General features: G+C 51.7%; 1 protein-coding gene and 1 long non-coding RNA gene across 2 annotated transcripts in view; both read right to left on the bottom strand.

Moving 5' to 3' along the window:
* Positions 1 to 9,594, bottom strand: part of RYBP (RING1 and YY1 binding protein) — a 42,991-nt gene extending 33,397 nt beyond the window's left edge. Inside the window, exons 1-2 of the mRNA XM_068694182.1 lie at positions 9,307 to 9,594; positions 8,163 to 8,288 (exon numbers count right to left, since the gene is read on the bottom strand). Of these exons, the coding sequence (XP_068550283.1) occupies positions 8,163 to 8,288; positions 9,307 to 9,338 (158 nt within the window). The 5' untranslated portion in view covers positions 9,339 to 9,594. The remainder of the gene's footprint in view (positions 1 to 8,162; positions 8,289 to 9,306) is intronic.
* Positions 9,595 to 18,013: 8,419 nt separating this feature from the next.
* On the bottom strand, positions 18,014 to 23,434 carry LOC137862291 (uncharacterized). Its single transcript, XR_011100168.1, has 2 exons — positions 22,980 to 23,434; positions 18,014 to 21,219 (listed from the first exon to the last, which is right to left on the bottom strand). It is a non-coding gene; the product is annotated as an uncharacterized lncRNA (long non-coding RNA).
* Positions 23,435 to 24,615: the final 1,181 nt, after the last annotated feature.

The raw sequence follows: 24,615 nt of genomic DNA, 5'->3' as shown, positions 1-24,615 counted from the left end.
TGAGCACACACAGATCTTTCTTATCTACTACGTTGATAATAACATGGAAAAAGGAAAAGGAGGGATCTCTCCAGTCAGGAACCACCCCTGTGGTTTCAGAAATGCTGCACATTCTGCAGCAGGAACAGGACACGGGCACTAACCCCATCCAGCAGTGTCCTGATCGACTTTCTGATCCAGTCCTCCCCCACCGTAGGTCCACTTCTGCAATTTGACTATGTCAAATTGCACATGAATTACCCAGACATCGCTCCGCCTGCACGAAAATAATTTAGTTGAGGAAAAATTTCTGATTGTAATCAGTCTCGCATTTGTCTGCCCAACAATATAAATCCAAAGTAGGCAGCTTTATCTCAGGCAAGACATTTTGTCTCACTTAGCACTCTGCACGCTACAAGCAATCCATCACAACTCTGAAATCCCAACGAACAACCTGCCTCAGAAAACACATCTAAATATTTATTCCTCGCTTACCCCTAAAGGGACTCCACCGAGTCTGATAAGATCCCCACGCTAGAGTTTCTGGGACTCCTGGAGATGTCCAAGCATTAAGTTGGACTTCTGGAAGTTTGTACCTCTGTATCACAACTGATAAAAAGCACAGGCTGGGCTTAAACACGGAACGGCCCAGCTCTCAGCAACGTGCTCAACAAGGGAGGTTCAAACTGCATCAGCCAAAGTTAAAATCCATCTAAAAATCAGAAGACTTCTGCTTCTCTGGTACCTAATTTCACATCTTACTATCCTGATGCTCGCAGCACAGACTGTTAGTCCACAATCACAGGCCAGCGCCCCAAGAACACACCATGCTTCTCCACCAGGCCTCCTGGTTTCAGGATCTAAACCTCAAATCCGTACAACCCCTTTTCCTCACGTAATTCCAGTATCGCTTATTAACAGAACGTTAACTGTGGGTGTACTTTTCACTTCAAGAAACACAAGCAGCACTTTCAATAACAAAACACTACCAAATAAGGCCCAATTTTAATCAGTTTTGCTTATTTTAAGGAGTTAAGATCCACCTCTGAAGATCCCAAGTTAGTGAGCAGTCAAATGAAACTCTCCAGGCCAGCAAGGAGTGATGCTTTTTCTCCTTTCAGTTGAGCCACTCAGAATTACAATCTTCCCAGTGCTTAACAGTGAGTGAATTTGTTGGCATACCAATTAGCAGTCTTCTCCAAAGAACACGTTCCTAATTAATAGCTGGCTTATGGGAAGAACAACGCTGAGGATTCGGTCATACCTCCAGACAATGAAAAAGTGTGAATCGAGCTGTGGCTGATATACAGGAAAATCACTGTCGTTAGCAGACGTAACCTGCAAAAGGCACTTACATAAGCAAAACAGACATTTTCACCTTTTTTCTGTTACACCATCTAATCCTGGACATCTGCTTACGGTAGGGATGTATATTCAGGGCATGAATATTTGAGCAGAAATGCCCAAATTTCTCCTTTTGCCTTGGGAAGGAGAGTGCACAGAGATGCAAAGCGCCGCTGCAAGACACAGCCACATCTGTAGTGTCTGAGTCTTATTTCAGGTCAGCGCTGCGTGTTACGAAACTCCAGCACACCTTGCAAGTGACCTACATTGTGGAATTCAAACCCACTAACCTACAGAACCATCTGAAAGCCCACAAAATAGGTCAGTGGGTTTCCTGGTAGGAAGAATTACACAGACAAAAAGACGCAGACGTAACAAAGAGCACTGAGATTGCGTCCTTCACCTAACGAAGGCAGGAGCACGCTGCAAATCCTATTTTTTACCCCGCTCTTTCAGGTCTGGCGAGGCAGGGAGGAAAGGAGCAGAAGCTACAGCAGTGAGGCTGTGTCAGTAATTCAGTCCTGAAGCAGAGGGGGCCTTGCAGTAGCCAGAGCACAAGTGACACCTGATTCACAACCAGCAGCAAACTGGCCTGGAGTTACGGCAGAGGTACCCGAGCACGAAGTCTGGATAAAGACAACCAAAATAATTCATCTGGCCCACAGCACGTTCCCTGACACCTTTCATCCCTCCGGGGTCTCGGGTCACAAGCATTGTTTTCAGAGACCTCATAATTCAGCCAAAGCAGCCCCACAGCACTGGGGTTGGCGGGGGATGTTAACATGCAGCACGCACAGCGAGTCAGACCGTGCGTGAGCCAAGGGTGTCCACAGAGAACTGCATCCACCACTTCCCTCCTTGCAGCTGCTCCTCAGGGTGATGCTGTGCAGAAAAGTTCCTATTTCCAGGCCATACGAGGTCCCAGCTATTTGATGAACAAACCTGGACCAGGGCACAGGACACGCGCTGATCCTGCAGCCGGAGCAGCACGAAACAACCCGGGGGGTTTGAGATAAGCAGGCAGAGAAAGCCTGGCTGCATTCCTCAGCCCACGAGTCCTGCACGAGGACCTGCGAGGCCCACGTCCCACTGTCTGCACCGCCTGCTCTCAGCTCTAGGAGAAAGTTGCGTGCCCTCTCCTCCCACACACGCATGCAGACTTTGATTTAGATTCCCGTCTCCAAAAAAAGCAGTCCATGGAGGAAGGAGAAAATGAATAATATCCACGCTGCGTGCTATCGATGACAGATTAACACACTCAGCACCACGGTTTATCAATTAGACCTTTAGACTGTCTCCCGTGGAAGCAGGGGACGGAGCTTTAAATCCTACCACCTGCGATCACTTAACCCGAGCGTGTAACCTACATGAGAACTGTAACACACCTCATCCACACTCAGCATTTTACTATGCTATTAAATGCATTTTTTTCTTCCCCTAGTACCAAAGGGCCACGATAGATGCAGTCAGTATGCCTGACCACGATCTTCAGGACCAAAAAGTGGTAGCAGAGAAGCGAGTCCCAGCTGCCAGCACACCTACAGCATTTCAGGTACCCAAAGCTGCAAAGTGGAGCCAGGAGCCATCCCGAGATGCTCCACATCAATGCAGAGGATCCTCCCCGCTCAGAACAATTCCCCAGAGGTGCTGAGGCCCAAGAGAAAAAAACTACGTTTGTGGTAATGAGATCATCAATGCCAGACCCAAACACCAGCAAAGAGCAAATCAGGACACCGCTCGTACTCCTTCCAGCAGCCAAAGCACAAGAGACTGATCCTATGCCAGCTTTCTGCCTGCACCAGGATGACAGATAATACCAGATCCGAAGCTGAATAGCTTCATCCGCTCAGATGAAGCCTTACAGACTAAGGCTATGCTGGTTAGAAAAGCATACCATGAATCTGTACCAGCAGACAGCTTATAATGGCTCATGGCTGATGCATTTCGGGTCTGACAATATAAGTCATGAAGTCAAGCAGTGTGTCGCCAAAGCACAGCCCCGGAGTTCAGGTCTGGCTGGGAACAATCGGCATTTTCTGCTTCTGAAGGGCTGATTGTATGCAAGATTTGCAGAAGGCTCCTATTCTTAGCTGCCGTGCCACAGTGGGCTTGCCAAACTTAGCGAAAGCACTCTTCATCCACAAATTCAGAGAGTAAGAGCCGGGTAGTTTTAGGCAGTGCTGGTAAACAAGACTTGAGAAAACTGGGGGCTGAAGAGCTCCCTACATGTGGTCGAACATTTAGCAAATGCATATCGTGAACCCCAGCCCTCAGAGTGACCAAGGCACGATTATGCTGTTCTCATCGATCACCAACTGAGAACCAACTTCCCTTCTCCAACAGCTCCTCCTAAAAGTCCCATACTCCATATTTATGGAAAGGACAGCCCTGCTGCAAAAATAAAACCCCGCCTAACAGAGGTGAAAGATACTTAAAGAACTGAATGAAAACCACTTTGCCTCTAATCTACACCACCACGGCACACCAGCGCGTATTTTTAGAAGGGTCCTGCTAATAGATGGCAAATAAGCAGGGCACATCTCAGCTCTACAGAGGCTGGGCTCGGAAGCCTGATTCCTCATTCCAGGAATAGCAGGACTATCTGGGGCTATTCTGGTCAGCCCGGCCTGGGTACAGAACAAGAGTACTGGCGCTGGTGACATGGACAGCAGCTGATGTCCCTCAAGGTGCTAGCTTAGATACTGCAGACATGCAAAGGAATTCTCTGAAGAACTGAAGAGGAAGAGCACCAGCATCCAAGGCACCTGCTCCACGCAAAACAAAGCTCATTTTAAAATTACTCTGCTCGGCCTCCCCTCAAAAGGAAGTATGGCAGGAGAGTGAAACACCACAGATGCATGCTCCTTGAGCGTGTATTTCATTGTGGAGTGCTCATCTCCCCATGCAGCCTCAATATCACGTACGTTGGGTATGCAGATATTAGCAACAAAGACAACAGAAATGCTTATTACTAAGTGTATTCCTTCCAGAGGACACGTATGCTACAATTTATTATTTTGCTATTAAAAAGTCCCCTTTTTTTCTTCTTAATTTGCACGTCAGGTATCTAATTGCTGCCCTCACGCCTTCTGGTGACTACTTTCAGCATGTTTCTTCACTATAAAGGGCATGAAACTCAGCTAACAAAGTGCTTGTCCTCAAGTTAGACAAAACCTACCATCAGAGAAGCTCTGCCACCTTGCACTGCTCGCCTGTTAAACCAAATGGAAAACTGCAGAAAACAACTACCTGTGAGAAATCAGAGGGAAGGGGGAATAATCTGCTTCATAACGAGGCTTTAAAGCACACGGAAACGTTCTGCACAGCCACGCCTGGGAGGAGAGAGAAAGCTACAAGTGCATAGGAACATAACACATGTGAACCAGAAGAGAAAAAACAGGGAAGAGGAGCAAGAATACCCTTAGGAAAAAAAAGGAAACAGGGAGATGGCCTCACATAGGAACCTACAACCCCCCCCCAGTAGGAAATTCAAGGCCAAATTCTGCCCCAACATTCTCAGGAAATCCAGAGTAAACTTTCTTTCCATGTTTGAAGTAGTAATGGATATTGGAAGGGAACGTGTGTTTGTGGAGAGAAATTCCCAGCAGAAGTTTTAATTCGAGTCTTCCTCTGTGTTTGGGACCCGACGGGGCTCTAGCAGAGCAAGCCGCCAGGACAGCCAAAGGACACAAGTGGAAGCAGTGACGAGCACCACTTCCCCGAGCCATTACACCAATACAAAAACCTCCAGGAAAGAAAATGATTGCAAACCCCAGCAAGCACATTACCATTATTCATTCCCAAGCTAGCCAATTAAATTGTCATCTCGCTGAACTGGATGTTGTGCTGAACACAGCTTGCATCTTTGCTGCTAGCCTCTGAGAGGGAAACTTAAGAAAAACTCAAGATGCTCCATACTCATTATACCTGCCTAAGTACAGAGAAATGAAGTTTAACCATAAAAAAAGCAAGGATCGAGTTGGGGAAAGTGTGCTGGTAATAAATTCATGTAATGACATGTAATAAATTCAGTATTCAAGGTTTAATGTAATCTTTGCCTGAAAACTCTCAATTCTCTTGAGATGGATTTGTCCTTTTTTTTTTTTTTTTAAAGTCTGAAATATTTACAAACAATCCCTTGAAAAAGCATTCAGATGCAGCTCAACTATTTAGCACATACCAAATAAAAATCACTGCAGATCAACCCTAAGAGTTACTGCACGCAGCTAAAGCTCCTTTTATGAGAGCCTATGGAAAGGGGATAGTTGGATCTGAGAAAGCAAAAATCCTACAGGCTGCCAGCCACCCCTCCCACACACACCACACAAAGATTGTATCAAGTCTGAAAAAACACTCGCACAGTAAGAATTAGCTAACGGCCTAACTAGCTCTTAAATAGGAGAATATTTGGGCTCCAAAGTAAATTCTACAGCAAATAACTGACTTCGGGGGGGGGGATGTGGGTCATACTAGGTCTTATTAAAATACTGAGCATACTGTTATTTCCCACTACAATTTGATGAAAACCAGTTGCCTCATCACATCTACAAAGTCCTTCTTTCACTACTCTGTTGAGTTAGTTTTTTGTTGTTTTTAGTTTCTGTTAGGTGTTACCAAAGCCAGCCTTAACGAAGCACGGTGGTTTTAAATGGGGGATAGGTGTCATCAACTCGTCAAATTACAACTTAAAGGTCAAGCTCATCTCATATTTTAAGTAATAAATTATCAATCATAACTCACTAGGTTTTCTTCCACCAGTGACTTATTAAAAATTCTGATGAATTTCCCAGGCATTGCCTTGTACCTCTCACACTGTAACACTCAGAGCAATACCACAACAAAGAGCTCTGACCTCCCAGGTCTTCTCAACGCACCAAGTTCACTCAACATCCAGCCCCTCCTGCTTTCGGTTAGATTTATTCACAAATCACATCAATATGCAAGAAGACATGATGGTCCATTGAATATTTAGAATACTTTCTCTCAAACTCCACAAACAAAAGCAATTTAAAAAGCAGCAAAAATGAATAGAAAGCTGATGAATTAAATGAATTAAAATTAGAAGCCATTCAGAAGAGTCTATTAAAAGCTAAGCAGAAGTGCAACATTCTAGACACGAGGATCACATCTGGCAAGTAAGGCTACAGTTCTTAACCTGAAATCAATTGCTATCCCTTTTGAGGGCCCTTTAAAAGAAAAACATCTTACTATCTCAACAAACCTTTTGAAACTTCTCATTAAAAAAAAAAAAAGGAGGAAAAAAAAAAAAGCCTTCTGCTCTCAAAATGAATGTCAGTATGGTGGCCAAATGAAAATGATCTGGTACGATAGCAGATACAATCCATGTGGACTCCTACATCTCATTACGACTCTCCTCCTCCAAACACTCGTGCACATGCTCGGCATTATGCTGGGAGAACTTTCAGCGACTGCCTGCAAGGCTGCACTGTGCTGCAGCAGCACAGCTAAATACCAGACAACTGCAGGACCAACGTGTTTTACCTGAATCAATGGGGAAGCCAAGACAACAGAAACCCACAGAAATCAGGCACGCTTTGAAGGTTTAGTTGCATGACAAAACAAGATTGAACAAAGCCGGTGAAGAATCAGATCTACGCGCACACAGAACGCTACTGTCCCGAAAGCCCAGACCTTATTCAATGATGTAAAACAATTTGAAATAGCATAGTTAAGTTCAACACCTCGGCATATTCTGTAAAATGTGTAGGGATACTTGTAATCAACATGCATAACAAAACTGACAGCAAAGTGCTACAACTCCATGGCTGTAACTCAGACAGCTCCCATGGCCCAAAAGCACGCTCCCCATAAAAATGCAGGCACTCCACATTGCTTAAAGCACAGTGCGAACAGTAACTAACCAAAAACTCTTTAACCTCCTTTGTCAATCAAGTCAAGACACCCAAATCATGAGAACAGCCTGCCCATGAGGGCATCTCAACACATTGTTTCTTTCAAAGAAAGAAAATGACACTTTTCGCAACACAGGTCTTACACACAGCTTCCTGGACCGAAGGGTAACGTGAACTCGAATTCGGGCCATACAACATTTACAAAGAGCAAATCAGAAGACAACATCATAGAACAAATCAGAAGAAAAGAGAAAAAGCAGACCACCACGTGCCTATTTCAGCACCAACTGGTATTTCCAGAACCAACTTTCTGGACCAATTAAACGGCAAAAGTGCAATTTGGGGGGGTTTAGGAATTAAATTAGCCACCGTGCGCCAGCTGCACAACCTCGCAAAGACTCCCAGTTCCCCAGCATAAGGCAATCAGCGAGAAGTGACAGCTAAAGCTTCCAGCAACCCGCACCGTTCCCACGAAAGCCGATTCCTTTGAGATGACAACAGACAGAGAGATCAACATCTCAGGAAGGGAGCTGTTGTTCCTGTGGCATCCTCGGTTTCAGCTGTTTCCTGTCTCACTCCCTAATCCTCAGTTATTTTTGTTTTTTACTCCTGGGGAAAACACAGGTAGATCTCTCCCCAACACACAGGAAACCATCGGCCCCAAAACACAGCCCGAACATTTCGGGCTGCCTGCAGAGCTTTAAGAAGTCTTTCTCACAACAGCAACAGAGAAGCACGGCACAACAAAAAGATTCAGGTCGCTGCCACAGTCACAAAACACATTTTCCAGCTCTAATTAAGCGCTTGAAAGAGAATTTTTAAAAACCCCGATATTTTCAACAGGGACAGCCGGGACTACATCTCGGGGAAGGAGCAGGGGGGGGGACACAAACAAGGGGGATGTGGAAAAGGGTGGAAATCAACAAGTCAGCGAGGCTGAGAGCCGCGGCTGCAGGCGGGCATTACCTTGTGGAGGTGCCTTTCCGGACATCGCAGATGCTGCATTTGAAGGCTTCGGCGCTGTTCCTGAAGGTGCACACGCTACAATCCCAAAAGCCTTCGTCGGCTGCAGGTTTGGCTTGCCTTTTTGGCCTTGAGGAGGGAGAGGGAAAGCGCGTGTGTGTGTGTGTGCGTGTGTGTGTTTGGGGAGGAGGAGAAAAGAAGCAGGAGGAGGAGAGAGAGGAGAGAGAGAGGGGAGGAGGAGAGAAGGAAAACACACACATTAGAAACCATATTACACAGCCCTCCAGCCCAGCGCCTTCTCCTGCCCTCCCCGCTCCCCTCCTCATCACCGGGGGGCTCCGGAGCCCCGCGGGGCCCCTCAGCGGTGCTGGCGGCTCCGTGCCCCGGCCCCCCCCCGAGGGCCAGCCCGGGCCGGGCCGAGCCGGGCCGGGCCCCCCCGAGCCCCCCAGCCCCAGGGGCGCCGCCGTCGGGGCGGGGGCAGCGGCGGTGGGGCGGGGGCCGTCTCCCCCCACCTCCCTCGCCCTCCTTTTTTTTTTTTTTTTTTTCGGAGGGGCGGGCGGCGAAGAGTTTGAAGGCCGGGAGGCGTGTTCGGCACCCGCCCGCCGCCTCCACCTTGTTAAATCTCCCTTTGTCTGGGAGAAGTGAGTGTGCGGGGCGGGAGTGCGTGTGCGAGCCGCGCCGCCATGGCTGCTCTCACACCACAGCAGCCCTGGCACCGGCGAGCAGGGGAGGCACGAACACTTCTCCTCCACCACCTCCTCCTCGTTCTCCCGCTGCCCTTCCACGCTCCCCTCCATCTTAGGAGCCTCCCTCCGAGCCCGCAAGCCACCCCGCGGGGCCGGGGCGGCGCGGAGTTGGCCCACCTGGCGGGGCGGCGCGGCGGCCCCCCCCCTCCTCTCCTCCCGCCCGCCCTCCCTCCATCTTAGGCGCCCCCTCGCCGCCGCCCGCCCGCCCGCGGCGGAGCGCACGCACACCGCTGCCAGCCAGGGGCCTACAGCGCCGAGCCGCCGGCCCAGCCGCCCCCTCCCCGCGCTCACCTCCATCTTAGGGGCTCCTACCCGGACTCCTCTCTCTCTCCCCCTGCCTCCCACCTTCCTTCCTGACCTCCCTCCCCGGCCCCCGGCTGCCCCGCCGCTCGCTCTCTCACCTGGTCGGGCTCTTCTTGTCGCCCATGACCATGGATCGGGGCCGCCCCTGCCCTGCGCACAAAGAAAGCCGCGAGGGGGAGGGAGGGCGGGTGGAAGGGAGGGAGGGAGGGAGGGGAGGGCGACGGGGGCTGCCTGCGGCCAGCGGGCTCCGGGCTGCTCCTCACCCCCGCGCCGCCGCCGCTCCTGCCGCTGCCAGGCTCGGCTCCAGACTAGCAGCGCAGCCCGGCGCCCTCCCTCCCTCTCCTTCTCTCTCCCTCCTCCTCCTCCTCCTCCTCCCCGCGCCGCTCCGGCGGGCGGAGCTCGCTGCCGCGCCGCGGCCAATGGAGGCGGCCCCGCCGCCAGCCCCGCCGGGGGAGCGGAGCGGGGAGCGGGGCGGGGGGCGCCCCCCTGGCCGCGGGGTCCCACCCTCAGGGCCGGGGAGAAGGCGCTGGGGAGCACCCTAAGGGGGGTGCAGAGCCGGGGCTGTGCCCCTCGGGTTTGGGGGGGGGAGAGGGGGGTGCACACAATCACCCCCCGTGCCGGGACCCCAAAGCGGGGAGGGTGCTTGGAGCTGGAGGCGACCCCTGCCCTTCCATGCCCTTCCATTCCCTTCGTCTCCCTTCCCTTCCCCTTCCCTCGTTGCCCCCAGGACCGCTCCCCGCCCTCCAGTGTCCCCCCACACGAGGGGCTCGGGGCTGAGGCGCCCCCGCCCCGGGGCCCGCAGCAGGGACGGGGAAGGCCCCGGGGGGGTTTTGGGGCCGCTCCCCCCGGCGCTGGAAGGGGCAGAGGGGCCGGGGGAGGAAGGCCGGAGCGTGCCTCCTCCTCCTCCTCCTGCCGGGTGGGACGGGGCCCGCAGGGCACCCCCAGGCAGCCCTGAGGGGCAGGGGGGCACCGCTCGCCTCAGGGCTTCGTGTTCCTGGGGTACAGACCCCCTCTGCCTTCATCAGCCCCTCAACAGCTGCCTTCAAGTCCCTTCTCCCTTTGGGTCAAGTCACCAAGCCGAGCAGAGGCTGCTCTGAATTTAAGGCGTTTTGACAGCGTTTCCCTTGTCTTCCAACAACATCCTCATCGATCCCTCGCAGATCCATAAGCACGCTTCACCAGAAAGCACAAGCCACGGGTCTGAGAAACTCCTGAGGAGGCAAAGAGTGGCTCTTGCCCAGAAGCTCGGCCCCAGGCCTGCGCTACGCCTGCCCCATGGGCCTGTGGAAACGCTCCTGGGGTGGCTGAGGGTGGCAGGTCGAGGACAAGCCCTTGTCACCCTCACAGCACAACCCCTCAGTGTCCCCTGCAGCAGCTGTGCAAGAGGAGATGGGGCCAAGGGGCCAGGAGTGAACGGCTGAAGAAGGACCCAGGGTGGCTCCTGGTTTGTGCAGGTTCCAAATATTCACGTTGTTACAGTCCAAGCAAGAGCAGGCATGGCGCAGAGCACATTTTTCTCCCTTCCCTCAACTTACAAAGAGCAAAGAATAAAGACAAAAGTTGCTTCAGCTCTTTGTAGCTGCACAAGTGCAAGCCATAGAGGACAGGCATTTTTTTCCACTGTATTCTCCCAATTTTTCAGTGGCAACAAAGCCCAGTTAGCTCCTGCCAGCGAGGAGCAGGCTTCACCCCAGACCAGAAACACAGCGCAGGCAGGAAGGAGCCTGCAGCCCGCAAAAGGAGGATGAGGGCAGGAGCAGGGCTACAGGGAGTGGATGGAGACAGTCTGAGCAAAGTTAACCCCTGGCAGAGTACAAGGAAAAAATGAGAAGAAAAAAAAAAAAAAAAAAAAAGCTACTTAAAAAGCAAACCAACGTAAGGGACTTAAGACAGGATATGCTCTTACTATGACGGGACAAAAGCATAACCATGTCGTGTGCTTTAAGGCATTAGCGGGCTGGAATTGTTCACCAGCAGAGGTTTTATCCCCCTCCAGCTGTGCCCACTGAGCAGCCACGTCGTGCTGTCACCTCTCCGTGTTTAAGGGCTGCAGGTAATCCTCTCACCGTGCCCAGCTCCCCACATCCACACGCAGGTCCCTTAACCCTTGCTGGCACCTCCACTCACTTCTTGAACCGTGGCTTGTGCAGACAAAGACTTCCGATGACTTTTTCGTACTCCGTGCAAGTTTCCAAACAATGCGGCGAGAAGCAGACATACTCCAAGGGCAGAGTTAAGGTTGTGTAATTATCACATGTAGGAAGTGTCATTTTCCCATTGCATCTGCTGTTTTCCAAACATTTTTGCTCTTTTAGATCGTAGCAGCACTGTTTGCTTCAGGAATCTGTGTGGGAACAGTCACTCAGCAGCATTCACAGGGGTATGCTGAGCACAAAGTCCCGTTGTGCAATTGCTACCAGAACTGCGCTGCAGTGATGTTTACAGGCACAACAACAACGTGTTTGGGGACAACATCAGCGGAGAACCTGGGAAGAAGCACACAAAGGCAGAAAGTCCTGAAACGTCAGCTCAGAAGCAGATCTGAGCACTGCCTGACTCCTGACAGCAAGAGGCTGCAGCTATTCTCCCTATCCCTCCGTTACCGCGTTAAACAGAGCAATAGCCACGGCAAGCACAGAGCGAGTTATTGTGGAAACGCAAAGGAGTTACGGGACATTTTTAGAAAGCAGTTTATCTCCTCAAAAAGTTTCAGGGTTGCTGTATTCACAGCAGAAGTTGTTTTCTTTCCAAAAACCTACTACATCCTTTATTATCAATTCCCCTGGAAACCTTCCTTCCTCAGCAAGTAAGTTTTCAGTCACATGGTAAAAGCTTGGCAACCTCTGGACAGTGTGACTTCATTTAATCACGTACGTCCAACAGGAGGTAATCATTCCCAGTTTATTAAACACTCCTCAAGTAGCAATTAGGTCTCTCTACCTTCACAGGCCGGATGGCAAAGCTGGGATGGTTCCTGCGGCAGCACCGTGACTGCGGACGGGGCCGGCTGAAGCTCCAGAGCTGCTGCTTCCCTTGGGAAGCGCTTCCCTCTTAACCCCTCCAGACACCAAGAGAAGAGCCATTTGTGAAAATTAAAGCAAACTGAATTGTAGCTATGCTGTTGGGGTGTTTATTTCTCACCAGGTTGCTCACACCGTGCCTTATCCTGCCTGCCTCAGAAGTCGCCGCGGTGACGTGGGCAGCGTACCCTGCTGAGCATCTGGCGATTTTTAATGGAGTTCAGGCTCTCGCACGCTCGCAAGGTAGCCTTGGGCAAGTCATTTAGCACTTCTTCTCATTAACTCCAACGCTCTTGATTTGAAAAGTGAATGCAGTAAATTTCTAAGCTCACACATAAATCCATGGCACCAGCTGTTAAACCGAACTCATTCCAGCCAAATATTTTGGACTCTGTGCCCTTGGATCCAGAAGATGCCACTTTCTCAGCAGTACCATGTTCAACCCCTTGCTTCACAGCTCTCCCAACAGCAAGAGGATCCTGTTAACCCACATCTTTTCACCTCTCTCCTTTCCCCATCACGTGCATTTTAAAAGCAAAGGTCTTGCACAGAGCTGCTGGCTGCAGACACTTCCCAGGCACGACCCGAGATGCAGCAGCCCCTTCCAGAGCCACCTCCCTCGCCCCGGCAGCACCGCAGCTGCTCCTGCTTCTGAGCTCCAGCTCGGAGAGCAGGCACCGGTCCAAGGCTCCAGTCTGCACCTCTGCAGCTGGCCAGAGATGCTCAGGGCACACTGGCGGCTCTCCCACCCCGAACTGAGCATCGTGCAAACAGCCCCTGCAGAGGGGAAAGAGCCCCGAAACCCAGGGTGCTGAGAGCGCAAGGATATTTCCACGCACCTGGATCACTCGTATACATGGGTTTAAAAACAAAGCAGGACGCTACACACCCAGCCAAAGTCAGTATTTGTGCATAGGGTTCAATGCCAAATATAAATATTAACTCGAGCTTCTCGGCCCCGTTAGTCACTGTGGTAAAGATGCATTTTTGTGATTTTGCATCAGAGCTGCGTAACTTCTCAGAAGTGACTGCTGTCCTCAACAGCCTGAATTCTAACCACTCGTAAATGAGCTTTCTGTTGGTTTAATAGGGAATTTGTTACACAGGAGTTGGAATCAGGCTCGGGACACGGGGGTCCCTGTGAGTTTAGCCAGAGCTAAAAGGCTCAGAAGTGATGCTCTGGGGCAGGAAAGTTGCGTCTCACCGCGTGATTAGCGCCTTTTAGTAGAAGTGGGTGAAAAGGGAAATTAGCAATTGAGGGAGAAATGCAGCACTCACTTCATTGTGCCCAGCACATCCCGCTGAGTGGGATTCCGAGCTGGGGAGAAGACACCGAGAGGAGGAATGAAAAGAGGCCGTGTGAAAGCCGGTGGCCCCCACGCAAACTAGAGTAATGTTTGCCGTGCAGTAAGAGCATCCTTGGCAAGGGAAGCAGGAGCCTGCGCTCAGAAGCCTGGAAGTCTTCACCACAAAACAAAACACCAAACCGGAGAGCACGCGTTAGCCAGAGGCGCTGGTGGCCAGCTAACCGCACCCTCCTCCGCTTTCAAAGCACAGCGTTAGCTGCCACTGGCTCGCAGGTGCCGATGCCAGCAAGAAGTCAGGAGGAAACTACTCTTGGAAATCTCACTTAGCACTTGACAGGACCTTTAAAAATGCGGCCCGGGCTGAGTTCGCAAGCTTTTGGGGAAAGCGTTGTGCTAGGAGTTGTGTAAACACAGAACTTGCTGATGGATGGCCCCGGTGCACCACCGAGCTTGATGCATGCTCCTGCAAAACACACCGAGGGAGCTGGATTAATACAGAGACTTCACTGATAATTGTGGGAGAAAAGCAAATGATAAGAGAGAGTTCCCACACAGCATGCCATTTTCCAGACTTCAGTAAAGACTCCGGTACGCTGTCAGATGGGGTATTTTTAGCCGAGCCGGGAGCACAGGCATGGCACAGTAGGCAAGGGATGAGGCAAGGAGAACCAGTGGTGTGGCTGAGCTCCTGGAAAGGGAAACGTCAAGCTGCAGATATCAGAGCTCCCAACAAACAGAGACAGGGAAGCATTTAATGGCACCGTGCAGGCAAGATCTCACTGGAGTTGCCATTCTCCAGGCAATTCTTGACAAAAACTTGCATGCAGGCTGGAACAAGCACCAGGGAGGGCTTCTAGGCTGGTCAGAGTAGTGGGAAGCCTGTTTTATAGGAGAAGTCTCTACCACTTCAACTTGCTCAGCCTGGAGAAACAAAGGTTGAGAGGGGATACGGCTACCCTCTAAAAATACGCCAGGGAAGGAGGCAGCACGCTGGGGCAATAGAAGAGCTAAAAGACAAGAACCAAGAGCGCAGCTGAGCTACGCCGGCCATGTAGGCTGGAAATCAGACATCTGTTTCTAACCTTCGGAGGAGCAAGGAACAGAAACAGCCTTGCCATGGGAGGAGCAAAGGCAGGCGATGTCAATATGGACCTTGATCGCTTGCAGGAGGAATCGCACAGCAGAGCAGCTGCCCCGGTCCCTCCTGCCCCTGGGATCCCCGTGGGATCGGGTCCTGCACCTCCCTCCTCACCCACTGCTCTCACAAGGGGAGAGATACAGAAGGAGGGGAGCTCTTCATCCAGCTTTTGCCTCTGGAAATGGATTTCTCAAACACCCAGGGATTTCCAATTTGCCTCTAAATTTGGAACGTGTTTTTTTTTTTTTTGCCATCCCAGAAAACCTAAAACTTCCTCTGTTCAGCAAAATAAGGGTCTTTTTTAAAGTTCTCTTTTAATATAATCTATTTATAGATGGTCTTTCATGGGTTCTTTGGAAAATAGTTTTAGAACTGAATTAGCAAGTGATCAAATGCCGACTATCAGGAACTTCAAACAGCAAGCCAAAAACTTTCTATCAGAAACAGCCTGCCGAAGAACAACTTAGTAGAAAAAGGATCTGAAAGATGAGGAGCAATATGCAAGCGAGAGCCGGTGCCAAGAATCCCAGGGTCTGCAAACCCTTAAAGTGCCAGACAGGCAGGAGCAGAAAACAGCCTGAAAAGGTAGGGAGGCATAAAAAGCTGCGTGTGCAACAGTGTTAAACGCAGAACTCAGCCGAGGGAAAGGAAAGCCAACAAAAAGCAGAGGCACCAGCTAAGCATCCTGCACGCTGCATTGTACAGATAGCGAGGGCTGTGCAATTTAAATCTGTAATCCCTTCCCGAGCAAAGAGGCTTTTGCAATAGCGCAATCTGGATGTCACCAGCGTATGAATAGGCATCTTGGGACTGCTCTGGAGAGCAGAGGTCAAAGTTTAGTGATGTATGTAGTTGTCTCCCTAATGGGCCTTATTGATTATCATCCATAGAAACAAGCAACGTCTCCAAATCTGCCTCCCCCTTCATGTTACATGCTGGCAGCCAAGAAAAAGTACCTTGATATCCTCGCTCCACGCAGTTTGTAGAGCATTGAGGCTTGCAACAAGGAAAGACACGGCGCTGCTGAACAGACTTCTGAAACACGGCGAGTGGGAAATGATAAATAGACCTGCGCAGCATCTGCATAGCAATGGGAGCGCTGGGCCAAAAAGTGCTATCGAGTAAAATACAAACAGACAGACCAAACAAAAAATAAAACAGGATAACATGAGGGGAGAAGGAGGAGGGGAAAATAACCAGTCACCCTTGGAATTCAGCCACCTAAATAAAATATGGAAGGGGCTGAAAAGCCCCGCTAGAAACAGAGTCCAATTCTTCCTTGTCTGATTTCAGGTATGCCAGCAAGGTATCGTAAATATTGCCATGAAATTGTCACATCTCTGGTGCAAAATCATGAGAATAGTTTGGTGTCTTCACAGCACGTGCACAGCTCTGTTGTGGAAACTCAATGGGAGAGCAAAAAATAGAAAAAACAGCACAAAGGCTGGACTAAAAGTACTAACACTGTTTTTTTCCCATTGCAGTGAGTGCTGCTGCGGCAGCCAGCGTGCCAGCTGAGTGCCAGCGATGCCAGCAGAGCCACACAGCCACCTCCGGCTGGGTGCTGGGAGACCCCTGGGTGGGGAAAAGCTGATAAGGAACCAGGGTGATTATCAGACCTCTTCAAACTTCCTGGGTTTTCAAGACAGAGCCAGAGAAAGCAGGCTCACTCTGCAGATTTTTGGTACTTCCAGTTGTGACTGCTGCTAGAAAGTGGAAGTGGCAGGGGAAAGAAAAAATTAAAAAAAAAAAAAAAGAAAAAGAAAAACGAGCCCTCTCTACGATATTTCAGAATCTCAGAAGAAATCCCACTTGGTTCCAGGGTTGGAAATTGTCCCAGCCAGCAGGGAGGTCCTGGCTCCCCCAGAGATGTTTGCCCACCTCGGTATGGGGACATCAGGCCGTTTAAGCTGCCCCTTCAGGGGTGCTGCCGGGCTGTCTGCTCCCTCCATCCTCATCCTCAACCATTTTCACAGCCTGCAGGCTCAGCACACACATGCTCAGGACGTGGAAGAGCATCCCTGCAGACACAGGCACCGTCAGCCCCCCGCAGCCCTTTGCTACCTCCTGCAGGGTTTGGGAGCCCCTGGCCCCGCAGCACTCACAGCTTCTGTAGTGCAGGCGCCCCGCTGACCTCCACAGCACAGACGAGACTTCTGGGAGGCAGGAGCAGTTTTGCACGGCCCACACAAAATTCCTCTAAGTCCTTAGGCATTGCAAAGTTTGGCCAAAAAGGAGTCTGTGTGCAGGAGGCGTCTGCCCCTGCAGTTGGGAAGTCTGTACAAGCCTTATTTATTCCCGAGCAGCATCTGTATGAAACCCATCGTCTACCTGCGTGTCCTCACACTGGAACGCTGGCTCTTCCCACCTGAGAAAGAAGAAAAACTGGAGATTATAAAGCAAAGCACAGGCTGTGCCACCTGCATGGAGGCTGTAGTGCCAGCCAGATGGGCAGCAACCACCGCCACTTCAGCGGCACTGCAGCAGCACAACGCCGGGCACTGCCAGGGATGTCGCTATCCAACACGCTGCCAAGTCACAGAACAGCAACAAGCCTGTCGTGCCCTCGGTTTTCTTACAGGTACAGCAAATTTGGCTCGCTCTGGGGCCTCTGAAGGGCCCAGCACCGGGGAATCAGCGATGCTGTGCTCTGTGCAGCTGGCACTAGGATCACCAGCATCTGGTGGGAGTGCAGCTCCACGGGACTCACCAAAAGAACAACAACAAAAAAAAAGCCTCTCTTTTCTTCTAGAGTACAGCTGAATTCCCTTCCTCCCATTCCCTCAACAGATGTCAGAAAAAAGCATGAATGGCTGCGGCCCCGTGTTTGACTTGCAGCTTTCACACTTGCTGCCGAGCTGGCCTACCGCTTCTGAATTCAGCTCTGAAAGGTGCTGCTTTCTGAAAAGGAAAAGAGAAAGGGAAAAAAAAAAAAAATCAACAACCTCAAACGTTTAAGAGTAAACTCCTTCAAAAAGAAAACTTGCTTCAAGCCAAAAAGCACGTGCCAAGTTTCAACTAAATGTAAATTTTCACCATGCTGTAATAAACATCTCAATATGGGGGGCTCACAATGAGAACGCTGAGACAACTTTGCTCCAAGCAGTTAAGAATATATAGAAATATAATATATAACTTTTTTTTTTCTGAACAGAAGGAAAAAATCAAAGTACCCCAAGGAGCCATTTTATGGTGTTTGTTACATACATATAGATATTAAAACCAAACAAACAAAGAGAGTAAAAATGACGAGCCATGGGTTGATCTGGTGCTCGCCGTGCAGGAGGATGGAGTCGGGATCAGGGCTCTCTCTGCCAAGCCGTGTCACAGGTCAGGGTGCTGTCAGTGCAGATGAACCCAGGACCACTATGGGAAGGAAGATTTTCCAGGATGGAGAGGTGGCCTGCAGCAGAAACGTGACTGCAGGGCACACCTTCCCATCTCATCTCACCGGGGCTCTGCGGCACGCAGCGCTGGCTCCCAGCTGCCTCCTTCCCCAGCTCAGCACCGAAGGGTGCTGAACACAGCTGGAGGGTCTCCAGCAACTGATGGAGGTGGCGTTAACAATAAAACGTGTCTCGAAGGGGGAAGAGTCATTGTCCTTTACTGCTCAGGTGCTACATGGCTTTCCTTGCCCTCAGGCTGGCAAGGTGGGGCGCTGGGAGCTTTGGGTGCAAAGTGCGAGCACGGCAGTGTTATCTCAGGGCCACGTCTGCCTGCTTGGCAGACAGCTGCTGGTTTGTTTTGGAATGTACAGAAATGGCCTTAAATCCAATTTAGGCATTAAGGGAGAAAAAAAAACACAACATCACCACAAGAGCCGTATGGCAGCTTTGCAAGCCCACAGGCTCCCCCGCAGCTCCCGGGAGGGCAGCAGGGCTGTGGCCACCACTCCAAAGGTGGTGTGAGGGTGCCACCAGCTGCAGCACCCTGCAGAGAGGAGCCCAGGGGCTGCACCAGCCCAGGGACAGCAGCTGGTGCCCTGCAGCTCCTAGGAAAGCTGCAGCAGGAGAGCATTGTGCGTCTCTCCAGGAGAAGGGGCCACGCTTGGCACCAAAGCCATGAGTTCGCCAAACTTGCCCAAAAAAAGGGAAAAAAACACTGCTTACAATGTTCCCCCCAGCCTAGGAGAAATACGCTTCCCCAGAATCAATTCAAACCTAACAGGTTGCTGTGCTCAGAAGCAAAATTAATCTTACACCAGGAGGATGAATTACAAGAGGAGGGGGTTGCTGCGTTCCTCGCTAAAAATTAATCTTGCGCCGAGAGCTTCCCTGTCTGCTCTCCAAGTGGCCACCTTGCCAGGAGGAAGGGAAGCCTGGGTGCAAACAGGAACTTTGAGAGAAAACGTAAAAAGGTTTCCAGGTGGTTTTGGTTAAAGCAAAGGCAGAGCGATGAGCTGCATCGCTGCCTGGTCTCAGTCATGGCAGAAGGTGGAGAATTGGCCAGGAAGAGAGAACCGCTGCTGCCGAGATACCGTGACTGGCCTAATTAGGTGGAATTGCCATTAGCTATTCCACCTAATTAGATAATTAGATTAATTATCTAATTAACTGAAATTGTTGTTAGACAAAGGCAGGTAGAGCCTCAGAGGTGATAAGGAAGATACCAGGGCAAGGTTACTTCGAGATTTATATTGATTCCTTTAACAGTTCAAGAATTCCCCTGCTTCCCACAGTTATTTACCCTCACCTTGCTCCTCCAGGATTGTTTAAAAGTGATTAAAGCAGGGAAGAGGGGGGCTGCTTTTTGAAAATAGAGGGGAAAAAAAAAAAAAAAAAAAGAAAGTTTCACCACAAGTTCATGGCCCCATGCTCTGGCCACGCTGGCAAGGACCGTGCCTGTCCCCAGGCTCCTGGGGCTGGATTTTTTGGGTTTCTCCCCGCAGTCCTTTTTGGCTACCCAGCCCACATATGTTCAGTGAGAGGCATAACACGTGAGCTAACGCTGCCCTGATGCTGCTGGGTTTTTCTCCATCCTCGCAGCGCTGGTGGGAACCACCGGGCCTTCTGCTGCCCCCCCTAAATTTTGCCCCGACCGAGCCCAGGCGTGGGGAGGCGCAGGAAGGCGTGCAACCAGCTGGACCCTGCCCTTCCCGTCCTGCATCTATTGTTAGAAGCATCAAGGAATTTGACCCACTTTGGGAGTTTCTGTTGGTTTTTCACATTCCATTTGTCCTCTCCGACGAGCGTTTTGCGCTCGTGTGTCACGGCGCTGGCTCTGCTCCCTGTGGTGGATGTTCAGATGGCCGTAAAGAGATCCAGCTGCTGTATCCCGCTGTGCTCAGAGCTTTTACACGCCGAGTGGATCCAAGATGCTGCCCACACTGGGTTTTGAGGCGTCCTCTCCATGTACCAGCTCTACCTAGCATCCTCCCTCCTCGCCCAGCTTCCTTCCTCCAGCCGGACATTTTAATTCGGATGCAGACACTGCACGCTTGCTCCCACCAACACCAAAAGCACGAGCTTTGTTAGCTACGACAACTTTTGCAGAAGCCCAAAAATAAGAGCAAAGATATGGTGAGCAAAACATCCTCAGCCCAAGCTCTCTTGCTCACCTCCCTGCAGGAATCCGTACGGCTCTGCTGTCAGGCAGAAGGAAAGTTTGAACACCTTGTCAGGAGCTCAAAGGTGACTTCTGCTTTACCTTCCCTAGCGTTTGTTGGTTGCGCACACGGGTGTCTCACCATCATTTCCCTTCTTCTTCCTGCCTCCTGTGCACCTCTGAGGTTTCTCTTCCATACGCCCTCATAACACCTGACTTCTTTCAGCCTTAATACCTGCGTATAATAGCTTAATAACTCTTATAATAGCTCCAGCCTGTCTCCTGAGAGGCACAGAAATAAACCTGTCTCTCCTCGTTGCAGGGAAGACGTTAACAGATCCATTACCGGCCAGAACAGAGCCGCTGAGATTGTCAGCATCCCTCGCTCCTGCTCCCTGGGAGCGCCTTGGCTTCCTTCTCTGCAGGACGAGAAGTGCCTGCACCCGAGCAGTGCCCCCCGGTATTTTTGCCTGTCCTGGAAATCTGTCAGCAGCACGCCACGGCTGACCCCACTTAACCAGCAGGACGGAGGGAGGCCACAGGCAGGCAGGAATGAATTTAAGCCATGCCCAGCAGCAGGCTTCTAATCCCTATCACAAAATCTGCCCGTTCTGCCGCTGCTTCCATTCGGCTCAACAAGTTTGCAGGGCCAGGACCGCCAGCACTCAGGCTCCTTCGCTTTAAGCTGGAGGCTGATATCAGGATCTCGGGGAGTTGTGTTCATCGCATTTGGCTCAGCTGGGCACTTATTTCATTTTTAGGGCTCGGAGATGCAGCAGCAGAGTTCAAACCCCAGAGGAGAGAAGTCAGGGAACGGTGCACGGGTGATGCCTTGACGCTCCTCAGCATAAATATCAATTTTCACACTGTGGTCGGCTTCTGTAAGTGTGGGGAATTGGTGTGGCAACAGGATTGTAAAGAGGTCTCTGCCGGAGATTAATCCCTCCGTAGGCAGTCCCCCTGTGTGCACCGATTCCTTGCAATCGCTTGGTAATTAAGAGACTAAAACCAAACCAAAAGGGACCACAGTGAAAAACTGCCCCAAAATGTCCAAATCTGAAAAAAATAAAATAAGTAAATAAAATCAAGGTACTTGCTGGGAATTGCTACAACAGCATACAGACGCAGAACTTCCCAGGATGGAGGGTATATGGGGGTGGGTGAGAGGTGGTGGTATAGACACAGCACTGTAGGGCAGGGCTGGGAATGCCCACGGCAGAAACTCACACCAGGAGCACGGCCCTGGTGGTAAACCCAAGCCAGTCGCTGCAGTTTCTGCTCCTACATCACCTGGCCTTTTGCTTTTACCCCGTGGCAGGGAACATTCCCTGCCCAAAGGCAGTGCAGGGAGGGCTTGCCTTGCCGGAGGAGCCAGCGCTGTCCCCCAGCAGACCTCCATCTCTGCCCACAGCTGCTCCCAATCTGACCCATGGGCAGGGAGCAGGGCACTCCAAAACCTCCCCATCCCTCCTGCCGGTGAGCTTGGGCAGCCCAGGCTCAGCACATTACATCCCTTCAGCACACATCCACATTACATCCCTTTTACTGACCCCATGCCCGCAGCATCAGCCCCGTACCCTCGCTCCCAGCTCAGCATTACATCGCGCTGTGCTCCCAAGCACATCCACCACAAAGGGACAGCTTCATCCCCGTGTCCCCCGGGGAGCAGCCCGGAGGGATGCTGCGGGCAGGGGTTAACCCATCACACAGCACGTTAATCGTATTACTGCGGAAACCTGACACAGTTCCCGAAGCGTGAGCCGCCGAATCCTCCCGGCGCCCGGCGAGCCTTGGAGCCTCGTTGCAGCATGCCAGAGGTTCTTTAATTCATTAATCATATTTGCTTAATAACCCTGTATCTCTCCAGTGGGGGGAACTGCCAGGCTCGCACGAGGTAATTGGGGATGGCTCTGCTGGGGAGCAGCACTGGGGCTGGGGCACATGGAGCAGCCCTGCAGTCATTTCCAGCCCCCATCCCCATCCCCAAAGCCCAGGGGGGGCACACACCAACCCCACGGGTGTCAGGCACCCTTCCGACAGCTCTCCTCTCCCCGCCTGGCAGCGAGGCTTGTGGCAGAGGATTTATGACGCTGCCAGGTGATTGACAAGCCCGCGGCCGGCAGCAGCGTGTTTATTGCGGGTAATTACTGATGATGTCAAGGAAAAAATTGCAGAGAAGATCCCGCGCGCAGCCTGCTAATTGTACCTGCTCCTCGCGCTAGGAGTTGTGAGAGGTGCAATCCATCAGAGGGGCTTCGTGCGACTTCGCAGCAGCTGGCTGCAGGCCAATTCTGCTGCTTTCGGAGCCAACAGCAGCAGCGGGGCTGGCGGCAGCAGCCCCAGCTGGCACTGCCCAGCAGCAGCAGCCCCACATCAGCACACGTGCGGGTGGATGGGGTCAGCTCTGGCGTGTGAGGCTCTCCTCCACCCGTTCCCTGCCCCTGCAGCACCGGTTGCTCTCATACTCACTGCATCGAAGCCCCTGAGCCCAGCACTGGGTGGTGGCAGCACTCGGTAGCTGGGGTTCGGGCGCTTCCCTTGTTGGGAATCAGCCTTCTTAAATATCCTGTGATAACAGCCCCAAAATCTTCAGCTGGCACTTTTTCCAGGACTCCACTGCTGGCAAAACGTGTATCGACCACCCCGTGGCTCTGCAGCCCCCCAGCACACCCGTGTCCATCCAGCACCACCCGGATCCCAGCTGCAGAGCTACAGCCCCACACTCCCCCCACAGCATCACCAGGGGGGTGTTTTTTCCTCACCCATGATCGGGAAAATCAGCTGGCAAATCCCATGGCCGGAGCATGGATGGGGTGGTCGATTTGATTGCTTGTTATCATCCACTGCCACCCACCTGAAGCACAGCCTGGGCACACCAAGGAAGCTGCTGCACCCTTATGGGGCTCCAGCTGCCTTTGGGGATGCAGGGAGCATCCCATGGCTGCTGCCACCTCTCTCTTCCCCTTCCCAGGCAAGCAGCAGCTTCACACCAGCAGCCTTATGGCCACAGAGCAGGCCAGCTTTAAATCAGCCCCAGCTGGGCCAGCTCCTCCTTCCAGAGGGTGCTAAAACCTCACCAGCAGGCTCCCTTCACGTCCTACTGACTTCGGAGGTGCTGGGTGAGTCCCTGCAGGCTGACACGATGCAGGATTTACCTGGCGTGCTGCAAGCACCACAAACTACTTGTTAATCTTCATGATAACCATTCAAGATGGAAAAAAAAACTCTGCCCTGCTCATCCTCCTCCACTACTGCCATCAGAGCAGCACATCCCACCCAACGTAACCCCGACACTGGGTGCACCCGTGGAGCCCCGGGTCCGGAACCCAAAGCGGGGACGGGCGAGCACGCTGCCAAAAACCTGGGAAATTAAATTGAAAGGCTTTTAAAAAGCCCAGGGAAAGCAGACACCCTCCCAGGACAAGGAGGCTGAAAAGGCTATTGAGAGCAGCTATAAATACAGCCGGGCCGGTTCTGGCGGAGCCATGATATCATTTAATAACGTCGCTCGGAGGCTAATTGCAGAGTTTAAAAGCAAACTTAATAAGTAGCAACTATGAAAATGTTAGTTCTTAGGTTACAGGATTATAAGAAAGCAAACCAGTCTATGCTGTATGTTAATGTCTGAATCCACGTATTAGAGCAATGATCTGCGCTCGGTCTCTCTGTATAAACCTGCTCAATATTTCAGCAGCTGGGTATTTTTGCCTTGGTTCTCAGAGAGAAAAATACGCTCATTTATTTCCCCGAAATAGCATATTATGATGGATGCAACTGCCAAGCTCCAGCTAATGGATGTAACATGATGGAAAACATCATTATTTAGGTGTGGGAAATTGTTCTTTAGGAATCCAGTGTCTACAGCAAACCTGCGCTCCTTGAACCTCAATCCCACAACGCGTTTCAGATGTGGATTTTAAGTGACTGTTTCTAATTAGTGCATCACAGAGCCCTGTCAAAATACCTCCTGGTGAATGGCAACAGCGTGTGCACGGGATTTTAAATCGCACCTAGAGAGCGGCCGCGGCTCCCCACAGCTTTGGAGGCAGGAGGCCAGCACCACGGAGCAGCAGGGCCACCCGTGCCCGGCGGGCAGCGGGATGCCAGGCTGTGGGGTGAGCCCGGGGCTGCTGCTGGTCCCGTGCTGCTCATCCCCGTGCTCCTCCTACAGCAGAGGTGCTGGGGAGATGAGGCAGAGGCAGCAGAGATCAGCTCGGTACGGAGGCACCTGCAGAGGCTTCTCCCCAGGGCTGCGCATCGCCTGGGTACCCAAGGGGGTTGGGATGGCAGGCGGCACTGAGATGCTGCCAGCTGCACGGGGAAATCGTGAGCTCCCCAGTGCCACCTGACGCAGGAGGAGGGCCTTTTGTGCTGTTTCCCACAGGAAAATGAAAAGCA

The sequence above is a fragment of the Anas acuta genome, chromosome 11 (genome assembly GCF_963932015.1).
Source record: "Anas acuta chromosome 11, bAnaAcu1.1, whole genome shotgun sequence".
Lineage (NCBI taxonomy): Eukaryota > Metazoa > Chordata > Aves > Anseriformes > Anatidae > Anas > Anas acuta.
The sequence above is the reverse complement of the archived record's forward strand: the minus strand, read 5'-3'. Positions and strand labels throughout refer to the sequence as shown.